This window comes from Xiphophorus maculatus, chromosome 1, assembly GCF_002775205.1.
Source record: "Xiphophorus maculatus strain JP 163 A chromosome 1, X_maculatus-5.0-male, whole genome shotgun sequence".
Taxonomy (NCBI): domain Eukaryota; kingdom Metazoa; phylum Chordata; class Actinopteri; order Cyprinodontiformes; family Poeciliidae; genus Xiphophorus; species Xiphophorus maculatus.
In genome coordinates, this window is record NC_036443.1 from 13774958 (window position 1) to 13801664 (window position 26707).

Sequence of the window (26707 nt, forward strand, 5' to 3'; positions counted from 1 at the left end):
CTCTGTTCAATAAAAGTGGTTATTTTAATTTCCTCTTCACTCCACAGTGTTTTTACACTATAGTCACTCTATCCACCAAATTAGTTAAAGTTCCTGTCTTATTGTTACAGTCATACATGTCTTCCTGATTACGTTCCCAGTTTTGCGCTGGACTTCATCACAGTTCGAGTGAAAAACACAGAGAAGAGATTGCTTAAACGTCAGTGGTCCCGCTCCACCGCAATGACATTAGATTTCATGTACTGGTTTTAGATAAGCAGCACACAACACTGAAGGAGGAGAAAAACACAGAGCGAAAAACACCAAAAACCAACACATATTTTCACTTCACACACACTCTGACGCTCCCTGTTGCTCACTCTCGCACATAAACACACACGCGCACACCGACAGGCGCTCGGTTTTTATTATCAACAACAACCACACACATAAACACCTGAAACCAACAGACACCAATGTAACAGTACCGACAGTACAAAAAAAATCCAAAAAATATCTGAGAATATACAAGTATTTACAGCTCAAGTATACACCCTGTCACTCTCACCATAGATACTCAGTGTGACTTTATCAGAATGTACATCAATATGTACAGGTTAAATACATCATCTTAAATACTATAAATATAACTATATTTGGTCACATGAAGACTATTTGCACATTTAAATAGATTTATTGGTACTATGTCTTTGTCAGCTTCATGTTGGTGACTCAGCTGAGATGAACTCCAGAAGTTGCAGCAGACATGTGGACAAGACGAGGAGACCCTGGAGTCTTTGCTTTCAATCCTATTCATTATCAACAACAGATAACAGCTTTTTCTGCCTAAGACATCTTTGTAAATGTTTAAAGCAAAATCTACATAGATCACTGGTTGTAATACCATCATCAGTGGCGGGTAGCTGGGACTGTGCTCTGACCAATATTAGACATTAGAGGGCAGTTTTGTTGCTTTTATTGATGGCAGTGCGTTTTATTGTGAAGCTGTGCTCTCAGTGTTTTTGCAGGATGCTGGATTTAAAGTAGACAATCAAAATGTCCGTTCACCAACCAACATCCTCTGACTGCAGGATCAGAGATACAACTTAAAATTTCACTCATCGTGACATAATAACTCCTGCAGGCCCACGGTTCTGTGCTATCCTAAAATGTGCTTTGACCTCAAGCTGAAGCTGCACTTTCAGATGTGTGCCTTGGTTTCAGGTGCCATTTAGAAAAAGCGTGCCTTGTAAGTTGCCTGAAATTGTCAGAAAAAGAACCACAAGCATATTTAATAGCTCCATTCACATGTCATAAAAGGTTATTGTTATTTACCCTGACAGATAAAGATAAAGAAAGTTTAAGGGGAGTCCTTTGAGAAACTTTAGCATTTCATTGTGTTGTAACAGGATAAGTGGCTTGGAATCAATGGAAATGTTGCAGATATTACAATTATGCTGCAAAAACTCCATATTTTGGCTTAAATGCAACAGAAATTAGAGCTTATTGTGACAGAATGGTAAAGGAATCATAGTTATTACAAGAGTGTATAACACCTATTAACTCTAGATGATTTTCTTGCAAAAACATGTTTTACTAAAAATCAATAAAATTCAAAGATTTTCACCACTTATTTCCTGTGCTTGTTCTTGACATTCATTCTGTGCTTTTTTTGTTTTTGATTAATATAATCCCAAAATAAATAAATAAATACATATATAAGTATATTCTCAAATTTGTGCTTAACAAACAACTCCAGGGTCTAAATCTAATTGAAGTGCTCATGTGAACGAGACAAAACATTGTTGCAAACAAAGAAAACAGCAGAGATCAAACGACAAAAAGCATAAGGCAGACGACACAGATGCTGCTCAGACACCAAACAAATGTCTCTGATTCTGCTTCACTCCCTTTCTGGAGGCAGCCTCAGGTACTGGCGCTTTCACAGGGAGGGGCCACAGACAAAATAACACCACTGGTTCCTCTGCTGGCCAGCAGTGACATCCAGTGGCCAAATCCAGGTACTACCACTTATCTAAAACAATATCACATTACATTTCCACTGTCTTTCAAGATTCTACATCAAAAATAAAAAAAGGCTTTGTTTTCACACTTTGGATAGCAAAAAAAGTGTAGCTTCTAGTGCTGATTAAATTATGTTGCCACAATAAGAGGAATGTACAAGACTTCAGCCCAAATCTCATCCTCTCAGGAATGAAGTGTGACTGGTCCACAGAAGCATGGCAGTGAACCACATGTAGTCAGTGCGTTGTAACAACACTGGTGAGGACTGCATGTAGGGCACGGGTAGATGTGCAGGTGGAGCAGACAAAGCAAGGTGTCCGCGCCACCGCTCCTCCTCCACATCAGATCAGAATCGGTTTCTATGGTGCATGTTGCCACGGCTTCCCCTGAGTAACGCTGCTCTATTTTTAAACAGACAGGTATGCCAGGAGCTCTAATTCAGCGGCAGACAGCACACAGACATACAAATCTACGTGAACACTGAGCTCCTGTCCGTGTCTGCTTCCTTAAAGTAGAGGCTCATCCGCAATCCTAAACCATTCGTTAAAAGTCACGCCATGCTCAATGAGGAGGAACACTGTTGAAAAGACAAGTGTTAAGGCTCAGAGATGCTCTAAACATGGCAGGTGTCCGTGGTTCTGTGCTTGTAGAAATGACGAGGGGCTAAGGTAACCCCTCTTTCTTCTCTATTGCAGTGTGTACGCATGGGGGGTCTCCAACTATTGCACAACATATATATACAGTGTTCGAATGTACATTAGAAGGGGAAATAGAGATAGAAGGAGATTTGTGATTCAATGAGCACTGATATTATTGCTGATGCGCGATAGTCACGAAAAACTCCAAACTATAATGTGCTTGTAACACTACCAGAATCTCGCACTAGACATTGTGACGGATGAATGTTTGACCACTTTTGTTTCCACATGAACATTTTCCTGATACTTATCAGATGAAGGATGATTTTTTTTCTAAGTCTCCTTCAATCCTATTCCCATAGCAACAATCCTCTTCAGTGAATCAGCAAAAGCACAAACTGATTCCTGAAAGCATTTCAAGTTCTGTACCAGTCAAAGCATTGTAGCATTGCCCACTGCTTAACCTCAGAGAGAGTTTATATAGAGATGCACCCATCTGAATTTTGCGGCTTATTTCTGCTCAGATTTTAGCCAATTCCCATTTCTGTTCAAGCACAGGATATTAGCAAGTAGTGGTGGTAGCATACGAAAAACAGTCTTCCTCTTGTGGATGCTCTAGGGAATTTAAACTCTTGACTCTTAAATTTCCAGGCTGTCAGTATTTCCACGTGTGGCATTTCATGACTGAAAGGTATCAAAAGATTGAAACAGAGAAACATTGCAGTACTCTGTAAAGCTTTCCAGGTCTTCTACATAGAAAGTTGTACAATTATTTTTAAATTCAGCTTAAATTTGTGTTTCTCCTCTCTTTATTTTTAACACCTCACTGATGCCTAAATTGTAATACCCCCCCACGCCCCCAAGTCATTTTTATTGCTGATAAACTTTGACAGTTTTGTGCATATTTTTTCAGTTCCGCGTTATTTTGCCTAAAACCACCTCACTGCTGGTCCTTTTTGGTCAAACAGTGCTTAAGCAGTTGAATAATCCTCTTTGTTTACAGCGGTATGGCTTTTCATCACACAACCCTCCGTTTGGGTATAAAACCATCTCACTCAGACACACAGCCCCACCTGGTGGTGAGTTAGGAGTTGGAATAGTACGGCGAGCTTCGATCGATAGAGTTACTCAGATTTGCGATTGTGTGACTTATTTGCAATGAAGACACAGAGTGGAGTGGGTCTCCTCTGCTCTGACTACTGGTGACGGTGTACTGCAGGATGGTCTTTTGATAAAAAGTTGCTATAGGTGTCTGGAAAGTCACTAAATATAGTTTATACGTTAACAACAGTGCTTCTTTTGTCCTGACCACAACTCCGCTAACCCCCTCTGCTCATTGCCACACTCGGCCCGCCTCTCTGTGTCTCTTGGCTTGGCCCACTTTGCCAAAATTTTTCAAAGATTGTCAGGGGCGGGGTTATGCTAATCTTCTTCCCACAGTAACAACTTCCACACTTAAAAGTGTTGTCATGGCGTGTTCACTGAGCAAAAGATCCGACTTGATTTTCTGACTGCCATATCACGAGCCGTTTTCTGTGTGCTTCTCTATTGTTTTTTTTCTCTGGAGGTTAAGGTGTGAGGAATGCTGCAATTGAATTTTTTCCACCTTCTCTATCTCCCTCTCCTCTAGCTGAGAGGGCTTCGTTTGTAAGCGGGAGGACGTTGGAGCTCATTAGATCATAGCTCAGACTCGGGCGAGCCAATGTTCTGGTATCCAGTCTTGGTGCTGGTGCCGTAGTTGGTGTTGGTCATCTCTTGGGTGCCACCGGGCCCAAGATAAGCGCGGTGGGCTGGCATGGGGGAGGGAGCCTCGCTGGGGTTCTTGCCGAGGATGAAGCGCTGCTCGTCCTGCTCCTCCAGGTTGGAGATATCCTTCATCATGCCTTTACGGTAGGAGACCGACAGCTTGTTGGAGCCGTCGGAGACCAAGTTGAAGTGGCGGGCGATGAAGACGATGGGCAGAGGCAGCATGGCGACCACGATGAGGGCGTAGGCCATGGCTAAAGCCCATGGAGGGTAGCTGTGGAAACGCTCTGAGCCCTAAAGGTAAAAGAGAAATGGTAACGTCAAACAAAACATATTTTGGGTTAAACTCCATGCAAGTTTTTGAAAATTATGTTTAGACAAAACCCACATAGGTATCCAACTACAATTACTGGGACCCCTGGTAAACATGTGGACAAAAGGCTTAATTCATTATTATTAAGTTGCCATCTTGGCCCCAAGATGCAACTCTTAGCTACACTTCTTTAACCAGCAGTGAACTTTGGAAAGTATTTTACCTCCTTTACTGTCTTGCTAACTTATGCTCTCTATCAGCTAAATATAGCAAACATTTACAACAACAATATAGAAACATGATATGAAATAAATCCAACTGTTTTAGATGCAGGTAAAGATGGTCCAATTTGATGATAACTATAGTAAAATACATTCACAGCAGACCATTTCCATCAAACAGATCCTAAACTTAATGTTTTTTGACTGTAGGTACAGCCACTGTTTTTATATCTCTTAAGAAGTAAGTGCAGCACATAAAATAAAGACGAACAAATAGGTTAGTGGATCTACGTAAGTCGACTATTCATGCATGAGAAGGTTTGAGGTTTCTAAGCACTTTTGTGCATCATTGGAATGAATACCAAGAAGATGGTAGCCAAAATTTTGACAACAAGAAAATTGTACATTAGAACACATCTGAAATTAATTCAAAAAATTGAATGATCCTAATTATGGTATCGCCTTTTTTCCCCCTAATATATTCTGTGGAATAAAAAGTGGCAGGCAGGAGGATCTGACCTCTTCCTCCACCCATGCGTTGTATCCTGCAGGACTGACAGACATCTCTATGACGGTTGCAGCAATGAGCACCACCAGGATGGCCGGGGACACGTATCTCCACATGTAGTAGTAGAAGGCGTATGGTCTGAAACCAAGCATATCCTCCAGATCCTGCATGAATCTAAAAGTTCAAAAGAAGAATCAAGACACGACAATTAGATTTTGGGGAAAATGTTCACTTGCAATCACTTATTTTCTCACAACACACACAGTGAAGCAGTGGTTTCTAGCCACTGTACCTCTTAGTGCCATATATCCAGGCTACAGAGATGTTCTCCAGGATCACGACCACAGTGAGGGGCAAACCAGCAGAGTAGTCATCAAACATGGTGACAAAGTAGTTCCCTGAACGTTGCACAAACAGCAAGCCCAGCAGGAAGGCTATTATGCAGCAAACCACTAAAGTAGACACAAACAGGACAGAAACACGCAGTTAAAATCTGATCCCACTCGCCGATTCTGGAAAGCCAGAATGAGGACTCACCGCACAGGATCTCCTTCCGGATCTTGAAGGCGTCCAGTATGGGCGTGGTGATGCCGGTCATGGTTCCGATCATGCTTCCCAGACCCAGGTTGATCAGCATGAAGAAGAACATGACAGACCAGAAGGGGCTGGCGGGGAAATGTGTCATGGCCTCGGTGAAGGCGATGAAGGCCAGGCCGGTCCCCTGAACCGCCTGAAAGGGAGGAAGATACTGGAGATGGTCACAGCATTCAAAGGTAACACCTGAGCTGCTGAAAAAAATCAAGAAAAGGACTCAGCTATCTGTTCATTAACTATATTGTAACTGGAAACATTCACTCTGTGTAAAGTAATTGTGAATTTAAAAAAGACCAAAAAACTGGAAGCGATGAAAAGGAAATACGTTCAAAAAGGTATTGTTGCTCTTACAATCCTTTTTCCTTTACCTATTTTTTATTTCTCTACTCGTATGTTTTGAAGCAAAATCATTTTTGGTGTGACCTTATTAAGTTCGTCCTCCAGGAGGCAGGGGTCCAGACCCAGCTGGCCAAAGCTGTCCTCCTTCACCGTCTTGATGACTCCGTACATCTCTGAGTAATCCTGAGCTGTCAGGTGGGAAAAGTTGATGTGAGGAGGAATAAGCTCCCTACTCAGCACACCTGTGTTCAGGTAACCCAGAATCTTCTCTGCGTTACTGGAGAGGTAAAGATAGATTTGTTAATGATGACTAAAAAAGGAAATCGTCTCCTGAAGAGTGACTTTTTTTTCTATAAGACATACTCACTCAACAACACACTTCTCATTCATGACGTTGGCTTTGAAGCCCAGCACAGCAAACACCACCAAAGTGGCCAAGATGGACGTGACGAAGTTGATGATGGAAACCAGAGCTGCGTCGAAGTGGCAGTTGTTGTCCCTCTTGTTGTAGCTGGAGAACGCGATGACGCCTCCGAAGCCCAGGCCGAGGGCGAAGAAGACCTGCGTCGCTGCTTCCCTCCACACCTGCGGCTCCAACATCTTCTCCAACTGGTGAGAAGAGGAAGTGACAAGATTATAGACCATTATAGACCATGACATAAGTACAACTCTGGACAGAAGCTTACATGCACTCACTGTGGATATTGAATTCTGTATGAATCCTGGGCTTGTGTTGATGTGTTTAACTGTTCTTTTACCAGTAAGTTAAGAAAAATACATGCATTTTCTCTGCAAATCACTCAGATTCATTTGACTAAAAAAACAGGTGAGGTGTTTGTAACTTTATTTCAGGTTGAATCTTTACTTTTGCTTGTGTGGGGATTGGCAAAACCAATTATAATTCTCAATTTTTAAAGGGTGGCTGTATCCACATTTCAAATTGAAAAGATCCAAGCTAACATGACATTTATGCAGATAAGTGGATGCGAATGAATCTTCTGAAACTCTTTACATTAAATTTTACATTATATTTACATTAATGATGTTTTTGTTATTGCTACATTAACTACAGCTAGTTTTAATCTGCAGAATGCACAAATGAAATAGCAGGAGAAAATATCTTAAGCTTTAGAAATAAGTGAATAAATTTGCCTAAAGATCTGATTTAAGCATAACTTAACTTTCACTGTTAAACCTATAAATAGGTCACTGCATTTACAGTATATCAAATGTATCTATCGCTGTGTTTTGCACTGAAGTGTGTTTGAGTGTACTTTCAATCTCTCTTGATTGAAGTAAATTCAGAAAAGTGAACAGGTTGCTGCAGGTGATGGTAATTTGTTACTCAGAACTAAAGGGAGTATAGCTGGAGTACTTCAACATGGTTCATCTGTGTGCAAATACAGATTAAATCATTTCCATTTCATTCTGATTTCATACCGTGACAAATTACATGACTTAAAATGGTTTTCTTTACACATTTCTACATGTGTATAGAAATGTTTTTTAACTCTGTGGTTAGAAATTTAGCTGAAATGTGGAATTAGTTTGAAACTTTTCATTGCATTTACAAAAAAAACAACAAAAAAAAAAACATTTTTAAGGCACAAACACATACAAAAAACTGTAAATACACAAAAACATATTTGACCTCAAACTTCCACAGTCAGATCGTCAATGCTGCAAGATCTCTTTAAAAATCTCCTCATTGCAATAATTTAGATGCATTCTTTAAACTGTTTTCTGTTCCTCTGAGCATGCACTCACCACTAGAGGGGGACGCTGCTCCTTCTTACCACCTTACCTGAGTATTATTGACATTTTTATGAAATTGGATCTTAATGAGTGGTGCTTGAACTATGAGAGCCGCTGACGTAACCGTACACTCAGCTTTGAGAGGAGAGGGTTTATTCTTTTTCTTTCTCAGTATACAGCAAAGTTCTGTGATTTTTTTTACTACTTTGACATCAAGTGTAATTAATCCTGGAGTTTCTGCGTAACAATTGCTGCTTTGGTTTGGAAAAGGATCGCCTATTCTCTCTCACCTTGGGAGTGAACATGTGAGCGATGCCGTCCACCGAGCCCTTCAGCATCAAGCCTCGCACCAGGAAGCAGAAGAGCACCACGTACGGGAAGAGAGAGCTGAAGTACATCACCTAAAAGAGGGAGAGAAAGTCAACCACATCACACACTGTTGCCATGGACACGCTTTTCTGAGACCTCACACATAGAGGGAGAAGTGCAATCAAACCCACTTCCACACACGCTCCCAGAGCTGCTCTGTGTTTGCTTTAAACCAAATCTGTGAGATGAGCCCATGAGGCTAAACTCTTTCCCGCTGCATCAGATGGACTCGCTAAAGAAATGTGTCAGATCTGGTCTGGATGCAGTGCAGTGATATGCTGCATGACTCATAATTTGGCTCGAGAGCACAATGTGTTGAAGCTAGCAACTACACAGTTGAATCAGTTGTTCCTTGGTTCGGCTTAAGCTTATCAATGTTGCATGTCCCTGGCTTCCATAATCTAGATGAGGTCCAAAAATAGACGCGTGTGGATGAGGGGCTTAGTATTTTACCTTTGCCCGGCAAACAAAGTCAGAAAAGCCCTCATGGATATGGATAAATCAGTGATTAAAAACGGGGAGCTTTGGCCGAAAGGATTTGTTATCATGGTGTGTGAAGAAATAAATGAAATGAAAGAATCGGTGTGTGCAGGCTGCATGTTCAGCCAGAAGAGCTGCCCACCTTCCCAGAGGACTGGATGCCCTTGATGACGGCCAGGCAGACCAAGATCCAAGCCACCAGCAGGGACAGGGTCATCTTCCAGTTCAGGCCACCGGTTTCATCGATGGTGCTGGTGATGTTCAGAGTCTGGCGGTACCAGAAGTAGGTGGTGGCTGAGCTCTTCTCACATTCTGGCTCCACAACTAGAAAAAGGAAACAGGCAAGGAAAAGGAAACAGATTGACCTCTGGATGTCAACTGGGTCAATTTAACATCCTAACCTAAATTATTCAGCTCAGTTTAGACGAGGTCAGTCTTGGCTTCGTCAGACCAGAACAGTTTCTTCATGATGCTCTTTGTTAGGTGACTCCTTAAGGCAGCTGGACAGAGGTTTAATTAGGGAGTATCAGAGTAAAAAGTCAAAATACAAATGCGTGGCAGACTTTTCAGATATTATGAGAGTAAGAAACCTTTTAATCATTTTCCTTGCATATCACCCTCATGTGTAGCTTGTGCTGGTTTGTCACATAAGATCCCCAAAAAATACATTGAATTTTCCTGTCCTTAACATGGCGGATTGTGAAAGATTTAAGGATTATGAATAATTTTGCGAGAGCAATCTACTTCCGATTCTAAATTAGATTCAGAGCTGACGCTGAATTTCACAGTGTCAATAAGGAGTCTTGGCAACAGCTGCTGCCACCAGCTGGTCAAAGTGCCGACCCAATCAGCTGGGTCAAACCGGCTAACGAGCCTTCACAACAGAGCTGTCCGTACAGTGACCTGCAGAGAGGCCTCAGCCGCTGCAACAGCTCAGATGACTTTCTCCTGTAGAGGCTGCTACAATGCAAACATGTTCTGCAGCTTTAAGCACAGCAATGGTAGGTCTCTCTCTCTCTCTCTCTATATATATATATATATACAGTATATACTGTATATGTGTGTGTGTGTCTGCTGAGTCTAACTGCAGAATAAAAAAAAACTCTCAAGGACCCATTTCTGTTTCTTTTCCCTCTGTTTTGTGCTGACAGCCTCTCAAGGTGAGGTGGGTGTTTGAATTTTGCATCGACAAACTCACTGGCTTGGGTTCCGTTTTTCCTGATGGGGCATTCGGCCCATGGCAGAGGATACTGAAACGACTGGAAGAAGTAGAAGATGCTCCAGCCGATAATGACGTTATAATAGAGGCCAACAAAGCCGCAGACCTGCAGAGACAACAGAAAGGCGAGTTCATTTAACGGCACACGGCGTGTCGAGGTGAGGCAGGGCATAGACAAACACACAGCAGCTCAGAGCAGCTTAAGACGTGGCACGTATGAATTATTGAGCTGTTTGCTCTCTCCGCCAAGCCTGTGGTCCTCAAAGAGGCGGTATTTATAGACGCTGGAGCTCCCTCTGCCACACGCCTCGCTGCCCTCGGACACGGCTCCACATCCCCTCGTTCGCATTAGACTGATGAAATTCGTGTCAGGATGACTGGCACACAGGGAAGCGACTCGGGTGCCGACAGGCTGTTATAAGCTGCCGATGATAATGTGATGTGGACACGACGGGTCAATACTGCTGATGATGAGGAGGACAGACTGTGGCACAGATCAGACATGGAGGTTTTCTTAAAGCAACTAGAGGTCATTTGACTCAGAGGGAAATATTGTACAGCAGAATTGATGACTCTGTTGTTTAAACAAAAAAGAAAAGGGATGTCTTTATAATACGAGGATTTTTAGGTGATTTATGAGTCATTAATAGGTCTGTAAAGTTTATTTTGTTGATTAGATTTAAATATTCACATCTATAGAAAAGAATAAAGACTAATGTGTGTAGTAACATGTACTCAAGAAGGTTTTGGGAGAAAAAAAGTTTATCTCTGGTGTAATTGTACTGCCTCACAGTTTTCCTTTTATCTGACAGATATTATTTTGAACTAATGATACTCTTAGACTTTCTGGCTGAAAAATAAGATGAAGTAACATATGTATATATATATATATACTGTATATACTATATATATATATATATATATATATATACAGTATATAATTATTGAAAATTAAATATAATTGTCACTAAAACCCACATTTATGTACTTTTATTAGTTTGATGTAATATTCTAATTTTAATATAAGTGGAACATTTTTAGATTTAACAGAAAGAAAGACTTGCAAACATCCATCTGTGAGTAATTCATCTCTATAGATCGGGTTTGACTTGGTGACAAAGTTCCTGGAATAAATGGGCTTTTAACATTGTGATTGGCTCTGTGTATATTAGCCACTGTGAGTTTTGTTATCAAAGGTTTTATGTTGTAAAAACAAAAAAGTCTTTAGCCTGAGTTCATTATTTTGTAGTTTTATTTTGTAGTAACGTTGTTCATTTTTATACATTTTTTTTTACTCCACTATTAAAAATGTGCATTGTGACCCGCTTGCCGCAGAATGCCCCAGTCTGATCCAACCTGGGTTAATGTGAACTGACATGATAAACTCACCATGAGGCTGGAAACGCCGATGCCCCCCAGCTGAGGGTAAACATAGTTCCACACCCCGATGCTGCCACGCCGAATCCGCTGACCGACTGCTAACTCCAGGAAAAACAAGGGGATGCCGATGAGGAGGAGGAGGATGAAGTAGGGCACTAGGTATGCACCTGACAAAGAGAGGACAGGGGGGGGTAAACATGGCAGCATGTTTATTTATATAAAGGTTTCAATGTGGGGAAATATGAAGCCTCTTTTAAAAGCAGCAGAGGAAACATTGTCTGGTCTGTTCTCTCCTCTCTCTTTTATTTGCTCTAATATTTGGTTTTCTCCTGTCCTCTTTCAGTTCAGCATCCTCTCAACACTTCATCATGACCCTCTTTTTCACAGAAGGGGGAAGAAAAAAAAAAAGAAAGCACAGACGGCCGTCACAGACAGCAAGTCACATCCAGTCCTGCTTACGTCAAGAAATGAAGAGGAACCATGGCGACAGAAGCATCTGAAGCCAGAGACGTGGTTCACAGTGGAAAAGACTTCATTCATGTTTTACCTGACGCTGACAACAGGATCAGCTTGACGGAGAGAGCAGGAACCAAACCAAACAATGAAACATGATATGACATCCATGTCTTTAATACAGAATCTTTTTCATGTCTCCACTGGTCAGGCATAATGAACAGATGCAAGTTAATATTTGTCATAAAAAAGATAAACTACAAAGATCTTCTTACTGGAAGCCATTTTGGTGTCAAATCCACACATAAATTAAATCACTTCAGGTAAGATACTAGTGTTAGAGATTGGTTGAATGCATGAAAATAGAGTTTTGCTGTTCTGGTCTTCTTCCAGACAACCTTTTATTCTACTACAGAATATTTTGCTTCGATTTGTACAAATTAAAGCAATCAAAGGCTTCATTTTCTTTACTTCAAAGCTGCACAATATTCTCACCGCAATATCAATAAGTGCAATACCGTAATGACTTATTACGTCTTGTGCTGCAATATTACTGACATTCAAAGTAAATCTATGCTCTGAATGCCCATTACATGCTTGGTCCGCTGAATGGACTCATTTCTGCTACTTAAGTTCATTTTTAGCCTCTATGACACTGAAACGTCTGGAGAGTTTGCAGGCACTTTGTGACAATCACATCAAAATACAAAAGTAAGCAAAATGTGGGTTAATCTTATGTCGCACACTATTCAGAAAAATAATCACAGTTACTGGTTTTACACATTATTCAATGTATTTACATGTCACCATAGAAATCTACGTGCTAAAAGTTGCTTGCAGTGTCATATCTTGTGTTCTGGCACAACCCAATGCAGCTGAAGTGCGATATTTTACTGCCAAAGTATGGAGAGCAGGAGATTCTGACAATGACTGACTAAATGGAGGGGTTTAAACACAGAGGAGGAGGATTAGTGGAGTGAAATGTGTGAGTAATTGTGCTGATGTATGACAGCTGTGAGGGAACGCGAACCAGGGCTGATATGACAGAAAACTGACACAGAGAACATTATCTGAAAGGAAAATAACTCAACACAAATATAACATAAATCCCAGGTATAATATGAGAACACTGACGTGAGATTACAGAGGGATAAAAAAACTCAAAATCTGGAAGATCATGATATATAAATGCTTTGGTTTGATCAGAGTTAGACTCATTTCTTAAGAGTTGTCTGGTCCAACCAAGGATCAGGATCACAAGAAATGGAAGTAGAGTGAAATATAAAGTCTTTAGAAAAATCATAGTTTTATTAGATTTTTTTGGTGAGATTTGAGCACCTGTTGTTTCCATTAAAGATGCATTAAAACTCAACTATCAGGAGAAATAATACCGACATAACTCCAACAGAGGAACCAAATCAAACCATGAGAGAAACAGAGATCTGGGTGAAACTGACCTTTTGCCATTTCATATCTGTTAACATTTCATCCCTGTAAGCAAACCACTTTGTTTGCAGCTGATGAACTTCTACATATCAGTTTAAGATAAAACAGGGTGAAATGAAACATTACCTGCTGCTTGCATAGACAGTTTTTTTTAAGTGTCGTCCTGACAGTCATAATAGAGACATAGTCAAAATAACAACCACAGGAAATTAATCAAATCTAAAAACTCATAAAGTGGATCAGATAAAAATGCAAAATGACATAAAATGTCCAAAACTTCCATACTTCTTTTGTTCTAAGATTACATTGCTTGGTTATTTTCTTAACCAAGTGTTACTTTGACACATCATTTATACTGTATTTAATTAAAATATAAAAATGACGCATAGAGGAGCATCAGAGAAAACAATGTTCTATTACAAATCAAGTTTTGACATATTTGACATATTTTTGGTGAAAATAAACTGCCTTGCTGAATGGTAAAGTACTTTAAAGAGTACTTAATATATATACTAATATTAATTTCTGCCATAAAGTTAAACTGAGCGTCAACTTGACTACAAAGAGGCATCAGAGAATCACCAAAGTAGCACAAATTGTTTTCCTTATCAGCTGAACCAAGGAGGACAATAAAGCTTCATAAACTGAGTCATCCTTTAGATTGGGAATCTGCACAGAAATACATTCAACGGCTCAAATCTGCACACTTTAGGCTCTAAGACACATTTAATGCAAACCCTTCCCACACAAGAAATCAACAATGTCTAAAAGCCCGAAGCATTTGTATTTATTCTTGAACTTCCTTCTTAGTCATCATCCACCTTCTCATTTCATCATAATAATAGTAAATCAAGCTGCCAAACACAAGATGCCGAGAGAGCTTTAGGAACCATAACAGACTGAGGCTTTTTCAGCTAACATTTCTCTGCTTCCTCTTCTCAGTGAGGACTGAACGCCTAATCCCATCGCTGCTGAGGGTGCATGTTGACTAATTCAGACAAATGCTGCAGAGCCTGCAGCTCTGACTTGGTAAGAGAGGTTTGCTGTCTGTGTGTCAGGTGTGATTTCCAACACACAAACAGCGAAAATGGTTCCTGTTGACTTTGTCTGGAGCAAATTCTTTTTGTATCGTGTTGAAGCAAATTCATTCAGTCTCTTCTAGGCCTCAGTATTAAGTAAACTACCAACTGGACGCCTGGACTTAGACCCTCAGCGACTGGGAAGTCTGCTTCTGTGGACAACTAAACCAACATCACACTATGCGATCTGTAGCAAACACATCGATCTCAAAGTGGAGGCTTCAAATGTAAATATGTTTAATTGTAAAGTTGTGAATACTGTAAATTACGTCCTTCAACTCAATCAGTTTTAACAACAGTGAGACTTACAAGCTCCACAGACTCCATGCACTGAAGGAAATTTAGCTGATTAGCCTTACCGTATTTTCCGCACTATAAGGCGCACCTAAAAACCTTCAATTTTCTCAAAAGCCGACAGTGCGCCATATAATCCGGTGCGCCTTATATATGGACCAATATTGAGCCACAACAGATCTTGCAACTACGGTAAGCAGACGCCGACTTTATTTTCCCCATAGAAGAAGAAACGGAGGAAAGCAGACGCCGACTTCATTTTCCCCGTAGAAGAAACGGGGGAAAGCAGCCGCCGATGCAGCCAGCGGTGCACGCTGGGTTTTGTGTAAAGACCCCAAAATGGCTCCTATTAAGAGACACGCTTACGACGCAGAGTTTAAGCTCAAGGCGATCAGTCACGCAGTAGAACACGGGAATAGAGCAGCAGCCAGAGAATTTAACATGAACGAATCAATGGTGCGGAAGTGGAGGAAGCAACAGCTGTTCATTTTGGAAATGAACGGAGTTTTCAGAACGCTGGTTTGTAATCTATTAATAGTTTGACTGACCTATCTGACTATTTTGTTGACATTCCCTTTAGCGCAGTTCCATCTAATGGATGCATAATGTAACCCCAGCCTCTACTGTAGCGTCTATTCTATGCGCCTTATAACGCGGTGCGCCTTATATATGGAAAAAGTTTTAAAATAGGCCATTCATTGAAGGTGCGCCTTATAATGTGGTGCGCCTTATAGTGCGGAAAATACGGTATTTTAAAATTCACCAGTCGTCATTAAGCTCATATAGATATCCTCCTTTCATGTTTTTGATGCATCTGACATGCTTTTTGTACTTGATAAGTTATTTACATTCAAACATTTAGTTGTTACTATTTTGTAGAAATTAATTATTTTTAAAAAAATAATTTATTTTGTCAATAAAGGTCAAATTTAGTTGATGATGATTAATTTCTAAAAGCAATAAAAGGCTAACACATGCAGGTTTTTCCAGGTAAACATGCTTTTAATCACTGATAAAATGTTACTGAATATTATTAACCATTTCATTACTCATTACTATAACAGAAATAACTTGCTTAACTCCAGTTGAAGATCCAATTTCTCCAGTTTCTTTCAAAGACATTCACTTTGATAAGCACCAGGTTTGCTTATTTATGGTGACATCCTAGCAAAGAAGCAACCACTAAATCATGAATTAATTGTGATTAAACACATTTCTGGTTCAGTTTCATCAGACACACCTGGGCTAAATTACTGCCAGTCAAATTCTTAAAATAGAACAAGTCTGACAACTTGAAGAAGGCAACAATCCCCCCAAAAAACAACAAAAACTAAACAGAACAGCATCTAAACACTGCAGCCTTCACTTGCCTCATTTACACAAAGGAAATTGGCATTTTCAAGGTAAAGCAAGCGATTCATCATTTATCGTTCTACAAAAAGTAGAATTCAAGCCCATGTGCTGAAAAAAAACAAAAACAAAAGCCGATGTCACATTTGACAAAAGAAACATTGTGATGATCTCCAGGAGTTTTGAGAAAGTATCCTGATGAGACAGCATTTTGAAAAAATTGTGTTGTGATTAAATCTGACGTGAAGCTATCAGAGCATTTCAGATAAAGGACGTCATGCCTGCAGCCTTACGGTTGTAGTTTGATCATTTGCGGCTGCTCTGCTTCTTCAGGACCTGGACAACTTACAACTGATGGACCGGCCAGTGAAATGTGCTCTCAACAGTAAATCCTGCAGGATTTCAGTTTGCTACCTTAACCTCAAGCACACCTGGATTGTGCAGCAGAACAACAATCCAAAGCAAATCAGGAAAGCACAATTATTTTAAAAAAAATTAAGGTTGGACTTAAATCCAATGGAGTTGATTTGGAAACCCTTAAGACAGTCTGTTCATGTCTAATAATTCTCCAAATTAGCTAAATCAAAATAAAAATATCTAAAATATTAGTGCGCTCTTGATGAGAGGACGTGAACTTCTTACTGGAACTATTTATTGATTGGCTGAAGTCTCTTATTTATGGCCTCTTTCCTCAGATATCTGTTTTCACTCATCATTCATGGAAAGCCCTGACTAAAAGCTCTATTATAGTGACATTTAAACAAGAAAAATATCTTATACCAATCAAAGGAAAGAACATTAACAATATTCTAAATATTAGTCATATGATACGGCATAATTAATAAACAGAACAAACTGTTCTAAATCTGGGGATTTCAGAAACACATTAAAGGTCTGTCCTCCTTTAAGTGAAAAGAGAAACTCCATTCATCCACACACTGGCTCAGTTCCTGCAGGACTGTGAGAAGAACAACTTAGAAAGTCAGATTTCAGATTTTCAGGACAAATATTACATATTGAATATATTTCAAATATTAGACACAACAATTTTGTTATGTAAGATCATCCAGAGGTAAAAAACAGATCACATTTTTAGCTGTTTGGATGAATAAAAAGATTTTCAGCCTAGATAGAAAGTTGTTTTTTGCATATACAGCTTATAATTATCCTGTTTTAGTTCATCTCAGTAATATCAAGACGTCTTGTTTATGCTTGGGTGTCAGGATCTGTGTTTTTCTGTGTATTTATTTTGAGTTTTCTGTGTCCCTGAGTCTTCGTGTTGTCCTGTCTTCCCTTTGATTGTTTCCCAGGTGTGTCTCGTTTCTGTGATTATCCTCCCGTGTATTTAATGTCACCTGTGTCTCAGCGTCTCTGTCGGGTCCTTGTCAATGTGTCTTGTCCATGCGTGTAGCCTGTTGCTACCAGTGCTGAGCCCTAGCCTTCCGCTCTACTGTGCTGCCAGGTTTTGTGGACTTTTGGAATTGTTTAAGCCTATTTTCATCATTAAACTTCCATCATTCATCTCATCTGGGTCTGTTGCATTTCCCTCACCGCTTCCACCACAACAGTTCATGACATTGGGTTTCTTAATGATGATTTTTTTTGTGTGTAAACAGACAGTTTATTCAACAGAAGTTACATTTCCTGTAGTTATTTGAATGCCTCTATGATCTGTTGCAAATTACCTTGTAAAATAAATCAGCAGATCACTGGATTTACCACTTGTCATAAATATGTGAGCATGTTAAATCAAGTCATAGCAGAACAAACGGTTTCAGGGCAAAGATGCAGCACTTTAAGGAATTAACCAGTGAGTTAAAGCGTTGTCTATGGTTGCATCTCGTTCAATTCATATTAGTAGCCTTAATTTGACATAGCTGGACTATTTAGAACCAGAAAGAACAAAACTACAGTCTACTGGCAAGATTTGCTTATTTAAAATAGACAACAAACTCTCACACATGCAATCATCCATTTACCTCCACCGTTCTTCTGGCACAGATAGGGAAACCTCCAAACGTTTCCCAGACCAACCGAGAAGCCGACCTGAGCGAGGATGTACTCCAGCTTGTTGTTCCATGCCGGCCGGCCGTCCTCGGCATCCTGCTCGGGGAGCAGAGACCTTCCTGGGGCGGTGGATCCGGGACTCAGACCCATACTCATCTGACTGCTCTTATAGTCCATGGGGTGCTCCAGGGACAGAAGGTCAGCCACGGACTCTGTGACCGGCTCATTGCTGTGCTCCCGCTGAGTCACCTTGGTGTTTTTTGGCATGGCTGCTGGAACAACGGAGCTCCTTCAGAGGGGAGGCTGACGACGGGGAACGAAGAGGAGAACGTCCGGCAGGAGAGCGGCCAAGTTGGACTGTGTCGAGATGAGAAAGTTGTGCCTTTCCTAAATCTGTGAAGAATAGAACAAAATGGCATATTTTACGCAAAAAGTGTATTTTTAAGAAGTTTAAGTCTTATATTGTTAATTTGAAAGTAAACCAGCATGACCAAACCTTTAAGCTCAACTGAGACATTTGCTTTACCACTTTATTTTGGAAAATTCCCAAGTTTTCCAGTATTGCCTTTTATTGCTTCAGTCAGACTTGAGTCCAGCTAGAGAAAAGTATTCCCACAGCACCATACTGACACCATGCTGTTTCACCATGGAGAAAGCACATTCAGGATGTTTCTGCAGCTCAACCTTTTGCATGACAACCAAAACATCCCTTCTTGGTCGGATCTGAGTCGAATCTTGTCCATGTTTAGTGTTTTCCCTGCATGCTTTGTGGCAATCTGCACATCAGATTTCTAATGACTTTCTTCCAGCTATGGGTTTCTCACTGCCACTGTTCCATAAAGTACTCCATAAAGTGGAGTTTATTGACCAGTTGACCTGTTGACTGAGTGATTAATCTCTGAGATTTTACCACAGTCCTCGTTACCTCATTTAAGCTGGACTTTTATGTTTCTGGTAGGTTTTCAGGTCTGTATACTCTTTTATTTTCAGATGATGGGCTGAACAATATTATCCTACAACCAAACCCTAATTTAAACTTCTCCACAGCTTTATCCCTGGCCTGTCTGCTGTGTTTCTGGTGTCTATGAATTTGTTTGTTCACAAATCTCCTCTAACGAACATCTGAGGCCTTCAACGAACAGCTGGACTCACACTGAGACTCAGAGACACAAAGGTGGACTTCATTGACATCTGAAGGCAATTAGCTGCTCTTGTAACATGACACAAGGTACAGAAAATTATTAAATAACAAGCAATTGCAAAAGACCTTCTAACATAAAACACATATCTTTCACAGGAGATCAATTATGTCTGAAAGTCCAGGATATGTGTTCTTATTCCTAACATTTCCTCACCAGATCACTAGTTTTCTGATGAATCAGTGATTGGATCTGTCTCATAAACGTTGCGCAGCCAATGAATGACTTAAAATCTTAAAATAAAATATGTAAAGTATAATATTACTTGTGAAAAAATGTCTAACTGAAGTGAAATGAAAAAGCAGACATAGACCTTTACTGAAACTATATAAATGAACAACAAGCAGTTAAGTTTTTTTTAAAACCTGAAGTATTTTTAAATGGCAGCACTTTCTGTAATCCACTTCATTACAGCAGATAAATCTCCCAGACTGAATTACAATCCATTCCACAGTAAAGCCCATTATACCAGAGTTGGGTCATGTGAGCAGCAGTGAATGGTCTGTGTGTCTCTCAGGAGAATGCAGCACAACTAAACTAAACTCTCTGAGCACAAATTTAATCAGCTATTAATGACATTATTTTTTTCTTATCAGGAGCTTTTACACATTGTTAATAGTTTTTTTGTTTTTTGGAATATTGTGTGAAACAATGTGACATTCTGGAATAATGTTGAATTTCTACTAGTTGAGAAAAGCATGATGGTATCTGTGGTATCTGGCAAATAGAACCTTATCTACTTAACAACAAAAGAGATACTGTAATCGATTAGTTTTATTGTCCTACATATATCAGAATTTCATAGCCATTAACTGATTAAACCAGTAATCCACTGGTTTAGCATTGGTCTGTCCAGGTAAGCAAGCAAAACCTCATCTGTTTTCAATGGTTCCTACATTCATTCATTCATTGTTGCTTTATTATGTTTTTTTATCACTCTATATTTTGCAGACAGGAGAAAGGAAAACTTGAGAATCATTTTTACTATTTGCACAGCCCACATTTAATAAAGTAATTCCAATAATTATTTCAACAAATAAACAACAAATTGTCAACACTTAAATTTCACACTTCACTCATGCAGGAGTTTGTTTTTCTTTTTCTTTTTTTTTTTTTACAAATGTTCACTTCTTCATCGCGGCAAAATCCTTGAATGAACTTTTTTAATATTTCAAATGTTTTGCTTTTGTTTTCACCTTTGAACATAAATAAAGCTACATGGAAATGTACTCAAACTAAACTGAAGATAGTCTGCTTTGGGAACACTTATTGTTCTTTTTGCATTACAAAAATTTGATTTGATAACTTTCTATATCAATTTCCACAAAATTTCCACACATCGTGGGACTAACAGATCCATAAGTATCTGGTTCAATGTGCAAATGTCTTCATGTAATATTTTTAAGTCATTTTTCATTTCTTACCATATGCTAAACACAAAGCAATTCAGCCTTGCAGAGGTGGAATTAAGTGAATTAGATCTACAACTTCAAAAAGCTAATTTATTTCAGTTTATAATTTCAAAATGTGAAACTCATGCACATCAATTAAAAATAATTCAATGGCTCGTTTCTATTAATTTCGATGGCTTAAGTTTAAGGAATACCCAAAACATGGCTTCTCTGAAAATTTGACGATTCCATAGGATCATTAAAAAACTTTTTAATGCAGACATTTTATGTTATAATCATGCTACAGCAGACAAAATCATGAAAACGTTGTCCAGGAGTTTCTGTCTCGGTCTAAGATACAGATTGCTGCTCTGAAAGGAGGGTAAAACCTGACTGTTCACAGATTGTGGTATTCAGGCATGTTATTGGAAAGTTTAGTGGAAGTAAAAATCTCCTTAAGACTGCCATTAAAGATTATAGGAGAGACTGACAAAGTGAGGACTGAGTTGATGCTTTAAAAGTAATCGCAGCATAACATAATCAATGTGTTTAGAAATTAAAGATTAAATTTTTAAACTGAATTGGTGAAATATGTTTTTGATGGTGTTGTAATTAAATAATAGGCACCTGTATATTCTAATTTGGAAAGTAAAAACAATAATATATATCTGTCATTAAGCTTGTGTTAAAACTCACTAAAGAACCCGAAAAAAATCCCAAACTCCAAAATATTAAATGCACATATTTAGCTCCAACATTATGCATTTGAAACAAGTGTTTGAAATGTACAGGGAGCCACAAAGAGTAAGTTAGCTGCTGCTAAAGAAAGCCTAACACATTACTGACACAGGTGACTTTTGTTAAATGCCAGAACAGCAGCTGCAGAGGTAGAAAATAAATGAGCAAACTTTCAAAGCTGAGGCCTCGTTTGGCTGTGAGACTTTTTGCTCAAGGGCAGAGGAGAAAAGTCAGAGGTGTTTGATCTGAAGACAAGGAGCTTAATTTGAAAACACATGCAGCCGACAAATATCTGAGCCCAGATTCCAGTCAGAGTCACTCCTTAAGAACGGTAGCCTGATGTTTGAGGTCATCTGAGGGGCTGAACTAGTAGCTCACGCATCACATTCCTCAGCAGTCACGACACACACGTGACTTCGAGGCAGGGCGCACGACGCACATTCTAGGACTGCAGCCCACTACTACACTGATTCATCCACAAGATCCACGTGAAGAAAGAGGCTCCGATTTTATCTGTGCATTGTTTTCAGACAGATAGAAAAATCAGGAAAGTGGGCAACTACCCAAAATGTAGAGATTGAGTATGATTTATAAGGGGGCCCTCTAATGCAGAGGTGTCAAACTCAGTTTCTTTTTGACCCATATCAAAACTCTGAATGTTCTTAAATAAAACCCACTAAACTGTTAAAACATTAGTAAATAGCAGTTCCTCCAGAATTTTGTGATTGTTTTTGGAATCAAAATCACAGTTAGAAATATTTGCAAGGAATTCTTACTGTATTTGCATTAATCTATGATGTTAAATGTGACTTTTTATTACTCACCGGACTATAACTTGGCATCAAGTAAGACTGAGGCAGCAGTGAATCAAACCCAATGTCTTTGACCAATTTTCAGAAAAAGTTGCAGTAAAATAAAAAAAGAAAGTGATATTTGTTGATTTTGTGTGAATTTTGTGGATTTGTGAAAAACTGGCATTACTTATTGATGTGATTTTGAGTCTAGAGGGCCACATAAAAAGCTACGGCGGGCCAGATTTGACCCTGGGGCCTTCAGTTTGACACATGTGCTCTAATTGTTTCCCCAAATAGTTTTCAATTATGTTGAACAACTGAACAGGAAAGAAAACAGAAAGTCCAATTCAAGCAATGATAAGTTTCCAATTTCTCAAGTTATTGTGCAACTAAAGACAATAAAATGCATCCCATTGACGTTTTGTGCCACTGTGCAACTTATACTCAATATAAACATAGCTTATATATGTCAAAAGACTAAACTATTCACTACACATTACCCTGAACACACAATCCCAAGTTGACACATGGTGGTGGCAACATAATGCTGTGGGGATGCCATGCTTTAGCTGGAGCAGGGACGATGGTCAGAGGGCAAATGCAGGGTAATCCTTATGGAGAACCTGTTAGAGAATGCGTCTTCCAGCAGGAATACAAACCCAAACATACAACCAGAACCACGAAGGAATGCTTTGGATCAAAACATATTAATGTCTTAGAATGGTCAAGGTGTACATGAGCAAAGCTGTTAGAAATATACCCCAAAAAGCTGTTATTGTAGAGAACGGTGGGTAAATAATTGACAAAAGGGAGCAAACTATCATTTTCCTTCCACTTCATAATGATGCACTACTTTTTGTTTGTTTATCTCATGAAATTCCTCTAAAACATATTGAAGTTGTGGTGGCAACATGACAAAATACAATTAAAAAATAAATAAACAACCGGATATAAATACTTTTGCAAGCCCCCAAAAATGTTTCATATAGAGGGTGGACAGGATTGTACCAAGTCCTCAAACAGGCTGATGTGCCGCTTCATCCTCCTACATCCCCGAGTTTCCACAGACCCCCCCTGGAGTTGATGATGCAACCAAACAGGTTCCTCATGACGCTTTGCTCCACTTGCATCTGCTGTGGTTGCCTAGCGATGGGCTCTTTCTGAAAAATTGAAATCCCATCTTCGCAGCATCAGTGCTCCTCTACGTCTCGCTCTCTCCCTTTCCCTCCTCTCATTATCTCAAACGGTCAGACAATGATACATCCCCCGAAGAATGGCTGCAAATAACAAGAAGCTGCATGTGACACAAGTGAAGTGTGTGAGTGTGTGTGGAGAGGGAACGTAGAGTAGGTGATGGATCTGCAGTCGCATCTTTTGCCAATATCTGTCAGGGAGGCAGCCATCACGCACGGCTCATCTCATCTGTTAGGCTTTTTTAGATCTGAATCCAACTCCAGGCTGAAAATGGAGTCAGTGCAAATCAGACTCTATTTGATTGGATGCTGAACTGAATGTTAGATCAGGACAACAGCTGACTGAGAATATCCAGCCGTCAGTCAGGCGAGTGCTGGAGGACAGATTCCGTACGTGGATACAACCTCCGTCAAGGTCAAAGTAAGCCCCTAACAGCGACGCAAGCAGAAGTCAACATAAAACTGAGCGTCGGAGAGGGAGGATTGGTCGCCATAAGCGTTAATGTCGCGGCCGAATAACTGGGCTGTTCGTCAGGTGAGGAGCTGAAAGCTGCCACTCCTCTCTGTCTATTGATATGACCAAAAGCGCCTCGCAAAAACTATAATACACACAGAAAACCTAAATGCTGAATAGAAAAAGGAGAAAATGGAGCACACTAAGGATGTGGGTTAGTTCTCACCTTCTTTGCGGTCTGCGAATCTGGTCGGTGTGGCTGCATAAATCCTGGGTGAATGTGTGCTGCGTTCATTCAGCCACCGTCTCTGCATGCAGCATTTCTACGCGCTGCTAGATGCAAACTCAACGGAGAGCCTCCAGCCGCGCACAGCACACGGTGCGTAAAGTCTGACGCAGGAGCTCAGCGCCAGCCACAAGTTCCCTCGCTTAAAACTGCGATTAACCTCCTATCGCCTCCGTTTGTCTCACTTCTCCTGTCGGATGATGTTCCGGATGCTCTTCAAACGACTTTCTCTCACTCGCGCCTCTGATTTCCACGTGGTTTTCAGCCGTGTTGTGTGGCGAAATAATAATAATGATTAAAAAAAAAAAACATTACTATGGAAAGTCACGACGAAGTCTGACGCAGGTTTGACTCATCCGCCCGTGCGCACGTCAGAGACTGATCCAACCCCCCCCCCCAAAAAAACATCTGCAGTGTTCACTGGATGTTAGGATAATGAGATGATAACACAGGTTGTCTTAAACCAGGTGCTTAATCAGTCAAAAAGTTCTCTCCCTCAGATCTGTTATGCTCATATGATGATGTCTGAACGATGTCTTCATGTACCCACAAGGCAGGCTTGATAATCTCCAATATAATAAGCCTGGGTGGTTGCACAACTTAATGGCCGTTTCTCAAGCAGAGATAATATGTGGCAAAGTCATTTTTCTCTCTGACACCAGTTATGTCCTTGGCTCTGCACATCCTGCCTCATTTTATTAGACATATGTCTGCAGGACCCGTTTCACTAAATGTTTATATATATTTTTATAATCACCCACATCATGGTGTTATTAACTAAGGTGCTGTCAGTCAACCTTCTCACAATCACTGCAACCACTTGCACTTTCTAAAGTCTTCTCCAATTACAACTAACTCCAGTTTATTTTACTGGAGTTTTTGTGATGCATCCACACCACGTGATGAAAAAGAAAAATATCTTCAGATTTGTAGATTTTTTTTTTAAAAAAGGAAGAAATCTTACAAATGTTTGCCTGTGTCTATGTTAATCTTTGAGGGCCTCTGTGGTGAAAGTTGGTGTGAAAAAAAATCCCTAAGTTTGTCAAAAGCCTTGCAGCGGACACAGCAACTATAGAAAAAGGTACTATAATCAGATGAGAACAAATTTGAACTATTTATTTGGTCATTAATGTGCTTGACAGAAGTAGTGCTCATCAGCCTGAACACCATCAACAAAAAGAAGTATGATACTGGCAGTTTTTCTTTTGGCAGGGCAAGGAAAGTGGGCAGAGTTGATGGGAGTTTGGATGGAGCTAATTACAGGGTAAAGCTGGAAGAAAACCTGTTAGAAATCTTGAGACTGTGGTAGAAGATCAACCAACCATCAGGACAAGGAGTCAAACACACAGCCAGCATTATGTCAAATGGTTAAATGCATGTTAATGTGTTAAGATCTTCCAATCCGTCACAAAACTGATGTTCACAGATTTTCTTCATCCCATTTGACTGCGATTGAGCTATTTTGTAGCACAGGGACAAAGAATTTCTAATGAATTAGTAATAAATATGTCTTGGGCAAAACAATGCCTACATTTCACCTTAAGAGGACAATAGGCAGTTTATTGAAACATTACTGACCTCAGATTACGTAATAAAAATGGAAAGTGTGTTAAAATGTCGCAAAAGCCAAATGTGTTGAAATGCCGAGGGTCTGAGTTTAATATTTGAGCCGAAGCCACAAATGTTTGAGATGAAGAGTAGAGAAGAAGAGTGATCATTTTCTTTGTTGTTTAATCTTTTTAAAAGCTTAGTGTACAGATGACACGTCAGATTTTTTTTATTTTTGTTTTGTGCTCAGTTACCTCCGTTACCTTTGTATGCATCACAAGGTGCTTCCAAAACACACACACACACACACACACACACACCCCTACAACACTGTATGCATGCATGCATGCGAGGTGTGCTTCCTGTCTCCTTCAATTCGCTCATGCGACTCACTTTTCCACAAACTGCCTACTGGGACCAGTTGCTATAGCAACCAGCTGATCATATGATGGTTACTCACTCTTTGAGCTTTCTCTCTTTTTTTCCCCACCCCTCTCTTCTTATTCTTCTTCTTCTTCCTTCCTTCTCCTCTTGAGCACCTTTTTGCCGCCGTTCTTCTCCGCTGTCGTGAATGAGTCGCTGAACTTACGGTGCAGCAGCATCATCCGTCCATCTCAGCAAACTCAGCACGCAGTTGGTTCACCCGCTGGTGGTTTTGTAGCCCGTGGTGTTTGGTGATCCACAAACACAATGGTTATCACACCTTGAAAATTATGCAGCGCCAACCCAATGTCCCCTGCCTCCTGTCAAAGCCTGGATTCTGGTGTGGGATTACTCACCTTAAAGCTTCATGGATACAACACAGGCCTCATCCTTAAAGTGAAAACCCAGAAATACTGAGACAGGAATACTTCACATTTTATTCTTGAGAAACTGGCAAACGAAGCAGAAAGATTGTCCCAAAGCAGC

At 40.0% G+C, this 26707-nt stretch overlaps 1 protein-coding gene across 1 annotated transcript; it reads right to left on the minus strand.

The window, feature by feature from the left end:
- slc6a17 (solute carrier family 6 member 17) lies at positions 1–24608 on the minus strand. Its single transcript, XM_005801343.3, has 12 exons — positions 24191–24608; positions 18168–18588; positions 11576–11733; positions 10166–10292; positions 9110–9291; positions 8409–8519; positions 6731–6972; positions 6448–6640; positions 5968–6160; positions 5723–5882; positions 5442–5604; positions 1–4682 (listed from the first exon to the last, which is right to left on the minus strand). Exons 2-12 carry the CDS (start codon positions 18460–18462, stop codon positions 4320–4322), a joined length of 2187 nt encoding a protein of 728 aa, XP_005801400.1. The 5' UTR covers positions 18463–18588; positions 24191–24608; the 3' UTR covers positions 1–4319.
- Positions 24609–26707: the final 2099 nt, after the last annotated feature.